Consider the following 11,216-nt stretch of genomic DNA (forward strand, 5'->3'; position numbering starts at 1 on the left):
TTTGCCAGGGTCAAAAATCCAAAGTGTCCCCAATGTTCACAGATTAACATAATTTAGAGATGGTTTCCTTTCTTTTTTTTTTTTTTTCTCTCTTTTTTGTGATTTTTTTTAAACTCTCTTTTCTCTCTCCTCCCACCTACTTTGTCCTCCGAGAAGTCTCTGACTGGCGGGTACGTGTTTGCTGCTCGCGTGTGTTGTGTCCGCGGGCGGAGCGTCCCCACCGCGCCACGCGGCACCTCCGAGTCCCTGCGGCCGAGCGGGCGAGCAAAGTGGCGCTCGCAGACCTCGGGGAAGGGGAAAGAAATTTAAAAAAAAAAAAAAAATAAAAAATAAAACAAAAATATATAATAAAAAAAGAGAGATACATAAGGCGGCAGGGCGACCGGAGCGCTCGCTGCTCGCCCTGCAGCCAGGGAGGAGGAAGATGAGGAGGAGCGGGGAGGCAGAGCGGCGGTCCGTGCGGGTCACACGCCCGCCCGCCGCGGGCACCCGGGGCGGGGTGTGATGGGGAGCTCGGGGGAAGCGTGTCAGAGCCCCAGGGCCTCGGCGTGCTTCCGGGCCTTCAGCCGCAGGTCGGCGATGCTGGAGTTCTTGCTGTTGCTCTTGGCGGCGGCGGCCACCACCGCAGCGGCGGAGGCGGACTCCGCCAGGGAGGCGATGGGCAGCCCGAAGGGCGGCGGCGGGAACATCAGGTAGGGCGCGTGGGCCGCCAGGTGCGGGTGCAGGTGCGGGTGCGCGTGGGCCACGCCCTCCAGCTGCAGCTGCGCCTGGACCTGGGCGGCGGGGCAGAGACACGGCAGAGTCAGCCCCGAGTCCGCGGAGAGGGGCGCGCAGCCCCCCTCAGCCCGCCCCAGGCCACGCATCCCCAGCCCCGACCCTTCCCGGGAGCTCGGCGGATAAAAAAGACCAACTTGTGAGCGGACTTCCCCCCGCAGTCAGGGCGGCAAACCTCCGCTCCTTGCTCAGCCAGGGGCACAGAGACACGCTTAACCCTCCTCCTGGAGGCTTTAAATAAATAAATAAATAAATAAAGCCCAAAGCATGGGCGCCAACAAGTGCTAAATAGCTAGGGGGGTTTTGTTTTTGGGTTTTTTTCAGTGATGTTTATTTATACATTGCTAAAAACTCTTTGGCCATGGGTCCCTTTTATACCCGGCTAGTGTTTGCTTTGGAGCTTTCTAGACCTATACAAACACATTGGGTTGACTGAGAGATTTCAGCTTCGGGTAGGTTCGGGGAGGAATGGGGGAGAGTTTATTTATGTATTTAATTATTTTGGTCCAAATATGTCTTTTAAAAATCAATACAATTAATCTGTCAGCTCCACGTGTCTCCGAGACGGAGAAGGTGGTGGAGGGTCCCTTTGGGCTGGAAAAAATCAATTCCCGATTAATTGACCGACCAAAAAAAAAAAAAAAAAAAAAAAAAAAAGAGAGAGAGGGAGAACCGAAGGAGGGACAGTTACAACCGGCTAGAAGCGGGAACGGAATTTCATCACCCCCGTCCCAGTTTTCCCCAGTGGTCTTCCCCGGGTGGCTGCGCCTCGCTTGGGCATGGACCCGGGCCCGGCAGTGGCGTCGATGCTTGCGCTCCGCCACCGCCCCTGTCCTGGCTGACCATCAGGGTGGCAGAGCATTTGGGAACAGGCTCCCCACCCTCCAGGGTGGCCGCATCCATCGGAAAAGGGCAGGTCTCAACAGCCCGCCCGGGAATGAGGAGGTGAACATAGTTTTTCCCCCTCAAGGTCTCGCCGATAGGGTGGAAAAGCCTCCTACCGCAGCGCTCTGCGGCGCCAGGAGCAGACCAAAGCCCCCCGGGCTGCTCGGGACAGAGCCGGTCCGTCCTCGCAGAGGCGAGCAGGCTTGTTCGGGCACTCTGGGGCCCATCCCGCCCGGGGAAGGCGATGCACCCCCGGGAGGCCAGTCCGGTCTGCGGGCGGCCCTGGGGCCGTGTGCCAGCCCATCGCATGGCGGCGGAGGGGCCCTTAGCCTCGCCGGCGCCTCCCGGGGCCGCGGGACCCCCCGCTCCGTTCCGAAGAGTGCCGAGCTCCCGAAAGCCGGGCGGGGGCTCCTTCACGAAGTTTTACAGCCTGTTTTTAATACGTGCCAACTTCTATATAAATGGCACTTGTAAACGTGTCCGGCTTCCTCCCGTGCAAACGAATGGGGGTCGGAGCTTACTGAAGGAAGGTAAAATAAAACCGGAGCTAACTACCTGTTGGAAAGGCATCCTCAGGGCTCCCATATTCACATAGGGGGCTACTCTGCAGGCGTCTAAATGGCTGGCGGTTCCCAGGATCACACCTGCGGAGACAGACAGGGCCGGGTGAGTGGCGAAGGCGCCCCGGGGCTCCGAGGCCGCCACCCCCCGGCCGGTCCGCACCCCTAACCCACCTTTGTGCATCTGGTTTTCCTGCTTTCGGCACTTCGCTCTCCTGTTCTGGAACCAGACCTGTGAAAAGAAAAAGCAAACAAAAACAAAACAACAACAAAAAAAATGGAGGTAGCCTAGGCAGCTGCTAAGGGAGCATTATCTCAGGAGCTAGGGATGGAAGGGTGAGGCGAGTGACTGCACAGCTTTGCTGAGGTCTCCCCTCGGGAGCAGCCGAGGGGGCGAGCTCGACCCCAGGCGGAGTGAGCCCCTCACTGTGCTGCTGTGGGGCTGTTCGTGGGGGAGGTCCTGCTCCTTGCTGTGGTCCTTCAGTTGAACCTAGGAGATGGGAAGCGCCTTCGCAGCCGGAGACACCGGGAGCCTGCCGCTTAGCACCGAGTCTTGGAGGGCCCCGAGTCCCCTAGGCAGGCAGTGGCAGTCTTTCTGCCACCCGTCTGGAGCGACACTTACAGTAAGACCACCAGCAGGACGGGTGGGACCCTTGTACCCTTCCTAGTCATCTTAAGCAGCTCGGGAAAAGCCAGCGTGAGCCAGGTCAGACTCCGCGGTCTGGCCCCCAAGAGACTGGACCTCCTGCCCTCTCCCGAGCTCGGCTTGGAATGGATGGTCTCCGACAAGATGCGAGACACTGAACTTTCGCGAAAGGGTCTGAATCATTCCCCGTTCCCTAAGTGTTAAAGAAAACAAAATCCGCTTTTCCAGACTTCTGGCCAGACAAGAGCAGCATCTTTTGCAGGCTGGGATGTAAAGAAGTGCTTATGCCCCTACTCGAGGAACGCTTGTAATTCGATAAAGCTTCCCCAATTCCAGCCGTTCTCACTCAGGCGCAGAACTTTGCAGTTGCCACTGCGCTTCCCGTGCCTCTTTTCCAGGGGCATTTCAGACCTTCGCTACTTTTCCCTTCCGCCGTGCTCGATTAACAGCCCTCCCCAAAACATCATCAGAAACGCGGGCCAAAATATTTTGTGTATCCTTATCTTTACACCAAAACCTAACGAATAAGGACAAACATTGACTTTCACCGCTGATAAAATCTTGTGGCTAAGTAAACACCTACAACCTTTGATGTTCTTGCACTTGCCAAGAGATCATACGGTTAATTAATACTAACTGCACTTCCTACATCAAATTTTCCCTTCAAGCTTTCTTCAATTGCCTTAATGATGGTCATTTACAACGGAGTAATTAGTGCAAAGAAAGGCTTCCGAAGGCATTAATTACCTCGGGTACCTCAGTGATTTTCTTAAGTAGGAATTGGCCTTCTCTGATTCAGCGCACCATTTTTCCTGCCTAGGGTGTCTGTGGGGGCAGCGCGCAGCGGGCGGCTGCGGAGCGCCGCGGGTGCGGACAGATCGACCGACCGACGGACGGACAGACAAAAAGACAGACAGACCCACCCACCCACCAGTCCTGGTTCCTGTCCCTGACTGCTGTCGCCAGCGCAACCCTCCCCGTGCTAAGCGGGCGTAGCTGCCGCCCCGCTGCCCTGCAAAGAACAGCGCGGCACAAGCCTACTCTTCCCTACCAGCAATACGTAAATATTAAAACATGCATCGCTTCTCCTTTTAACCGGTTAGGGATTTTTATATACATGTACGTATGTATTTAAATATGAGCACGCAAAATATTATCGAGCTGTAGCGACAGTAACACATTTTGTACTGTGGTAAATCCTTGCAGGAAATCTCCTTGTGTGGGTCCCCCACGACTCCCCCCCCCCCCCCCCCCCCCCGCCTTGCCAAAGCAGTGTAAATTGTCAGAAGAAATTTAAGGAGCGTTTAAACAACTTCTCTTGCAAATCAGAACATCTTTCAAACAGAAATTATATTTAAATCTGGAAAACGAAGTGCCCTTTCCCTTTAGCTACGAAAAAATAAGGTTATGAGGAATAAAAGTGATGAATTAGCCACTGCGTTAAGCGATAATAAATCAGGCTTGGTGTGATTCGCGATCAATTCCAATTAGTCATGAATATGCTAAGTAAAGCACAGTACACTGTTTTAGACAGTTATTTCTTCATTAAGGATCACTCAGTGATTTCTTTCACAAATGCTCTAATCTGATTTCCTTTTGATTTCCATTAGAGACAGTGAATAATGACATTTAATTTAGCCCTGCACCATAAACCCAAAGATATTTGTTGTAATTGAATTACTGCCTGCTCCTCACTATGGTCTCATAACTTTCAATTATAACCCTGACAGCTGGGTGATATGAGTTTCCAGTACAACACTAAAAATAAAAGGTTAATAAGGACTAGCTACCATAGGAACTTCAATTTATTTACAGCAAATTTCCACGCTAAATTGAAACTATATCCTTTAACAGCCAGGGACAAGAGGTTCAGATAAGAATTAGAGAACAATTCCGAAAGTATTAAGAAAAAAAAAAAAGGAGGGGGGGGGGGGAACACCCAGCAATAAACCTTTCCCTTTTCTGCCTTTTTCTCTTTTTTTCTGCTTCCACTGCTTGATGGATATTAACTCTCTGCTTATTCCCTAATTAATTATCCATTTTTCCTCCTTTTCCTCTTTATACTTATTTTATGCATAGGGATTTTTAATCCACACAAACCCCTTTTATAAAATTATTAGATATATTTTTAATCTCCTGGTTCTCTTGGGGTTTTGGTATTTTTTATTATTATTTTGTGTGTGTGTGTGTGCTGTGTTAAGATCTGTAAGCACTTGAAGCACCAATTTTCGTGTAACTATGAACATCCTGTTAAGGTGCTCCTCAGTAATAAAGTACTTGAAAGAAAGAGTGCAGAATTCAATTACAAGTAATTTATTTTTATAGAAACAGTACATCAAGGCCTTGGAAAGATATTACAGAGCCCAAGTAAGAAGATCTGGGAAGATGACATAAGAGTTGATGTCCCCTTCAGCAAAAGTTTAATCTTTTCATTAATTTATATGGTGTGGTTAGATCAATCTTCCAGGAGAAAGTAGGCCAGCAGCACTCTGAACCCCTGCAATATTCCCTCCACGCTGCCATTCCTAAGGCATATGCCCGGCACCATCCCTTGCCCTGCTCGGTTTGTACTGAGAGCTACAGGAGCTGAGGGGAGAATAAAACCTTGAAAGAAGGGAAGAAGAAGAAAAAAAAAGAAAAAAAAAATGAAAAAGAAGGAAGGAGAGCAACTTAGGTACTCCATTTATTTCAGGATTTGCCTCCAGGAGACAGTTGTTTAAAGCGAGGTAGTGGCTTGCTCAGGCAAATGCTGGCTGTCTGCTTGCTTTCCACGGTTAAGGAGGGGCTCAAACAGACCGTTCTCCCCACTCCAGCTCGGGGCCTTATTTCTCCACTCCCCGCTGTGCCCCGGGAATGGGGTCAAGGCATAGAGGCCTCCATCTCTGCCCACGGAGCCATCCATACCCATGCCTGTGTGTAGCCACCCTCACACTCCTATAGGCAGATATACATATACAAGGGCATCTCTCTACCTCCAGGGTGTGAACGTGTCTTGTTTAGTGGAAGGGTTGCCTTGGTGACTTTTTCTTCTTGAGTTTTAGTTTGGTTTGTGTCTCTTAGGCCAAGCATAGAATTTTAATCCAAGAAGAGATTTCCTTCAGGCTTCTCCTGCTATGGGCCTGCTCAGAGAGCCACAGGTTGATCTTATTTTTTCTAGGTAGATTTTTGTTAATTATTTCTATGTTGGGGTTTTTTGTTTGGTTGAGGGGTTTTGGTTTTGGGTTTTTTTTAATATGACATCTGTTTTGTGGAAGCATTCCCTAGTTGGCTTGGGGGAAGAGGGAGTATTTTTCCTTCACATCAAACGGAAAATCGAATTTTAAAATAATCGATGTGGAGCCACCCAAACAGACAGCTCTGGTGGCCGCAGGACTACAGCAACCCGGATCTATTTTCAAGATTTCGAAGCCTAATTGGCATTTAGCTGTCTCTGAAGCGGGATGGGAGGGACGGGGGGAACCTCCACCAGATGGGGTGGCATGCATTCATACGCTTGCTGTGCGAATCAGAGCCGGCACCTTTCCCCCGGCTCTGCCTAATCCCGTCCCTCAGCACCCAAACTGTCTAGCCTTATTCAGCCGATTGTTTTCTGGCCTTTTTCTTTTTTTTTCCTCATAATGGTCCCATAATAGAAAAAGCGGAAAGAAAGTAAGGATTAAGGGAGAGTAAATGGCACGTTTGCAAGGGGAAAAAGAAATTTAAAAAATTAAAAAGCAGTTGTTCAGTTATTATAGACTTGTCAACCCTATCACCACCCAACCACCCTACCCCACACACATAATAAAAAAAAAAAAAAAAAAAAAAAAAAAAAAAAAAAAAAAAAAAAAAATTAAACCGCCTTCCAAGGAAACACTAGACCCGGGCAGATTTTCCCAGAGCAGAATAACTGTTTGGCAGGACAGGTACAGCAGACTAGCAAACAGCTTTCCCATCCCACGTGCCACCTCTGCCTTCACCTCCCCGTTCTGCATAAAGCGGGGCACTGTGCTAGGATCCACTGGCAGTTAGGAAGTGATGTGAGCATGTTTCCAGGAACAGAGCCTTTCTCTTACCTGAACCCTAGCTTCAGATAGTCCCAGCCTCTGGCTTAGTTCCTCCCTCATGAAGGCATCCGGATAGTGAGTCTCATCAAAAAGTCTTTCCAGCTCATTCAGCTGCTCTAGTGTGAAATTGGTTCTGCTTCTCCTTTGTTTAAGCTTGGTCTGTCCGTCTTCATCTTCTGACTTCACATCTTCCCTCTTCTCTTTGCATTCGTATATCCCTGCCAGGAGGGGGAAGAAGAAAACAACGCTGAGCCTCCCCTCGCACCTCTTTGAAATTCTCTCATACAGAGGTCTCCCTCCTCCCCTCTTCGTACCCAAACTCAGCACAACTTGCGGATGCAGCTGGTTGGGGGGCAGGAGGGCCCCGGGCAGGCCCCGGAGGGGCGAGAGGGGCTGAGCTCCACTACAGCTCCACGCCGGGCAGGGGCAGCTCGCCCGGGGGCCCGAGGGAGGAAGGGAGCTCTGCTGTCTTGCCTGTCTGATGCCCTATCAGAAAAACTATACAGATAAATATCATTTTCTTCTCTTTCCTGGGTTAGGAGGAAGCCGTGCCGCCCGTTGGTACGGGCAGTCCGGGGAAAGGGTTGGCAGGGAAAACCACCGGGTCCCCGATACCTCCAGGCAGTGGGAAGAGGTGGGAGAAGGGGGTTTCTCTGGCGACGCTCTCTTCCAGAGAGGGTTATGAAAGGAGCTCCCTACCACTGTCATGGTGAAGCCATGATGACAGTATCTGTCTCGTAAAAGAAACTTTCCCTGGGTATCAGACAGAGACCGTCCGTCTCTCTCCTCCTTTACAACCCTCTTTCCCCCAAAATACCTGCCAGCGGGTCGAAACCCTGGGGGCGGCGGTCCCGAGCGGCCCTGAGCGGGACAGCGAGCTCCAGGGCCATGGGTCACTCCCAGCCCCTCCGAAACAGCAGGAGCCCTCCCAACCTTCAGGAACTCCAAGAGGGCTCGTGGAGAGTTAGCGACCAGAGGCAGCCGCTGAGCATGCTTGTCCCCGGCAGAGGGGAGGCTGTGGGGGCAGCGGATAAAAAAGCTTGCCTTTTCTGTCTTCAGTAAGGACAAGGCTTTGGCCTATTCATTCCTACGTTGTTTTTTGGTTTTGTTTGGTTTGGTTTTTCCCTCCCTTTTCCTTAATGCCGGAAGGCCTAAGGCACTATTCCTCTTTTAAATCCAGCTGACGAAAAGAGGAAGATGCTGGAGCGAGGGACACCACTTTAGGCTGAACCGGTTCCCCGGGATCCCCTGCCTGCCTGGGGCGCCCCGCCGGGTGCACATCCAGAGCGGGCACCGGCGGAGTCCCGGGACGCGCCTGCTCTGACTGCCTCCTTTGTGGTGCCTCACCTTCTGGGTGGTGTGGATTTGGGGGGAGTAGCACATGCGGATGATCCCCAATTAATTCTTTTTTCCCTCACCGAGTACACAGGTATTATATACATGTATACGTATGTATACACACACAGAGAAATGTGCGCATGAACATATATTAACCTGTGTACTTAGGGGCATCCAGAAATGCAAATTATAAACTGCAAATCGTAAGTTAATTAAACGTAATAAAGCGTCTGAGCTTCAACATAATAAACTGCATCTGGGTTTAAGTAAGGCCGGACCCGAGCTGAAGCATTCGTTTTCACTTCCAAAATGAAAACTCTCCCTGGCCGTGATCGTTCCCCCGGGCTCTGGGCTGATACTGGCCGTACAAAACTTTGGGAAGGGTCTGGCCTCCGGATGGAAATATTCGCTGGTTGGTTTTAATGGCGTTTTGTTCTCATTTCTCCTGTAAAGGGAATCCCTATGAAAATAAGAGGGTGCTAACCCAGCAAATGCCTAGGGAAAATCAGGCGCGTTCAAAAGCTGTCTCTTTCCGATGCTACAGCATGTCCGTGATAGGTATAAAATATTAACTAGCGTATCGGTGGGACTGAAATCACACGCCGGAATCAGTTGAAATTAGACTGAAACCTGGCATGAATTTAAACTGTCACAAGCATCTCAGCTCTTTCCAACTCCTCCCTTCCATCCCCACCCCCAGCCCCTCTCCGTAGATTAGATTAGCTAAACATACAAGCTTGAATTTCGATTCACGGGGAAAAGGGAAAGTAGTGAAGGGTTTTTTTTTTTTCATTCCTTCTCGTTATATTTTTAATTCCTGAAGCATGTCTTGCTTTTATTTTTTAAAATCATCTCCTGCGCGAATGATTCCCTTAAACTGAACCTTCTTGTTTTTTCGACCAGAGAAGGAAAATAAGCAGAGCTGAGTGGTACTGGCTTGTGCAGAAATATGGGTACCTGAATACAAGATTTTACACCGTTCTTCTGTTTGGGGAGCAAGTAGAAAAGAGGAGGATATTAAGTAAAAGTTTGGGCTGTAAATTAAATCTCCAGTGTTATATTAAACAAGATCAAACACTAGGAAACAGCTGAAAGGCTGGTTGTCGTTCCCCAACCTATTAACCGGTTTTTATTACCCCAAGCTAGCCAGTAGCTCCCCAGGCAGGTCCACCTGTCTGACTTGCCTAGAGACACTTTCTCAACTTTCTAATCCCACCGTCCTTTTAATTCTCTCCTTCCCCTTCGAGCCTGTGCGGGATTTTTAGTTGTCTTGCTTTTAATTTTTTTTTTTTTAATTGTTGTGGTTGTTGGTGTTGTTGTTCAGAGAAGGGATGGCGTTTTGCCCCTCGGTCGGCGGGGTGCCGTGCTGCCCTGACCCAGGTGAGAGGACTGGCAGGGCACCGAGGGACCAGTCGGCCGGGCCGGCCGGTGCCTCTGGCCGCAGCGATGTTCGGTCTCACCGGGCCAGGGCAGCTGCCCCACCGCCAGGCTTCTCTCCTGCTTCTCGACCCCGCCGGTCGGAACCTCTGAGTAGAACAGGCTGACCGACCCAAGACAAAATGTCCAGAGAGAGCCCTCTCCACATCCCTCTTTTCCCCCAGAACAAGCAGCAGCATCCTGACGGCCCGGAAGCAGGAAGAACAGGTCTCCTAAGGCATTAAAACTCCCCGGACAAGGTTTCCTCGTACAAAAATACACAAATAGACAAAAACGTCTGACGTGCTGCGCTGCCCCCTTCCCCCAGGCGAGAGAACGCCTAACGCACCGGATCGATTTCGGATATGAACGGGGGCTGGCGGGGGGGCAGGACCGAAGTTGTGACTTATTTTTCACGGCTACGCTCACGTTATGCATGCAGGAGTACGTGTTCCTAAGCCTGTGTTCCCGCCGCCGCGGGAGGGAGGGAGGTGACCCGGCAGGGAAGCAGGATGCGGGAGGCGATGCCGCTCGCCCCGCCGGGGCCGGAACAGGGGCCGCGGTGACCAAGCCGCCCCCGCTGCGGAGAGCCAGGGACGGCCGGGGAGGGGACCGGGGCTGCCGGCGAGAAGCGCGGAGCGGAGGGCTCCCAGCCCTGCTCTTACCTTCCGCTGTCCTGCCCGTGTTGAACTCCTTCAGTTTGTCCTTGTCGCTCTCTACGTGGTCTTTGAAAAGATGCACCGGGCAATGGTTGCTGCTCTCGGTCATGTCCTGCAGGTTAGAATCAGAGTTTCCAAGCTCCCTAGAGCGAGCCAACCCACTCTCCAAAACTTCCCTGTACGTGATCGTCTCCTTCTTGTTGCCGCTGCCACTGCCGCTGCTGCTCTCTTTGCTTTTCTGGTCAAAAGATTTGGATACAAAAGCCGTAAGTTCTTCCATGGCTGCCCGGTGATCTTATCCACAGAGATCCACTTGTTTTCAATACGAGATGTGGCCGTCCTCCACACGCTGTTTTTGCACGTAGAAGATGGGCTGTATAGGGTTAGATCACTCCTGCTGTTATTTATGCCTTTCAATTTGAGATCACACTATTTATACATGGCTACCTCAGCCCAACCCCCAGCTCTCCCTGTCTCCAGCAATTACTGACTGCTCCATAGTCGCAGGCGGACTCCGAGCAGCTATCTCCCCCACCTCAGTCCAGCAATTGGCTTTCTTTTCATTTCATCACTCTTTGGCATCTTTGCACCTTGATTTAGGGAGGCAAAGAGGCAACAGCGAAAAAGAGGGGGGAGAGGAAGAGAGAGCGAGAGAGAGAGAGAGGGGGAGAGGGAGAGAGAGAGAGGAATAAAAGGGAGGGAGGAGGAAAGAGGAAAACATGAAAATAGGTACCTACGTTCTGTAAATGGGTTGCAGAAATGAGAGACGAGGAAGACTTAATTGATTTTAAGGACATCCTGTGCGTGGCAACACTGTGAGTAAAAACGGACCCACAGCTAACCAAATAACTGAGCTCCTGCAATTAAATGTATCGCTGTCAAGAGGAAAGGAAAA

General features: G+C 50.9%; 1 protein-coding gene across 1 annotated transcript; it reads right to left on the minus strand.

Annotated features, from left to right (window-relative positions):
* Window positions 1-304: 304 nt before the first annotated feature.
* Window positions 305-10,621, minus strand: SHOX (SHOX homeobox). Its single transcript, XM_066177480.1, has 5 exons — window positions 10,328-10,621; window positions 6,918-7,126; window positions 2,394-2,451; window positions 2,215-2,303; window positions 305-773 (listed from the first exon to the last, which is right to left on the minus strand). Exons 1-5 carry the CDS (start codon window positions 10,599-10,601, stop codon window positions 528-530), a joined length of 876 nt encoding a protein of 291 aa, XP_066033577.1. The 5' UTR covers window positions 10,602-10,621; the 3' UTR covers window positions 305-527.
* Between the last annotated feature and the right edge of the window lie 595 nt (window positions 10,622-11,216).

Source organism: Chamaea fasciata, unplaced genomic scaffold, assembly GCF_029207755.1.
Source record: "Chamaea fasciata isolate MVZ Bird 193981 ecotype frontalis unplaced genomic scaffold, bChaFas1.0.hap1 SCAF_2, whole genome shotgun sequence".
Classification (NCBI taxonomy): Eukaryota; Metazoa; Chordata; class Aves; order Passeriformes; family Sylviidae; genus Chamaea; species Chamaea fasciata.

Coding starts and splice junctions, on each gene's coding strand:
- SHOX (XM_066177480.1), bottom strand. CDS start 10,601: ATGGAAGAACTTACGGCTTTTGTATCCAAATCTTTTGACCAGAAAAGC. Junction 2,452..6,917: donor TATCTGAAGCTAGGGTTCAG/GTAAGAGAAAGG, acceptor TTCTTTTCACAG/GTCTGGTTCCAGAACAGGAG. Junction 2,304..2,393: donor GGAAAACCAGATGCACAAAG/GTGGGTTAGGGG, acceptor CTGTCTCCGCAG/GTGTGATCCTGGGAACCGCC.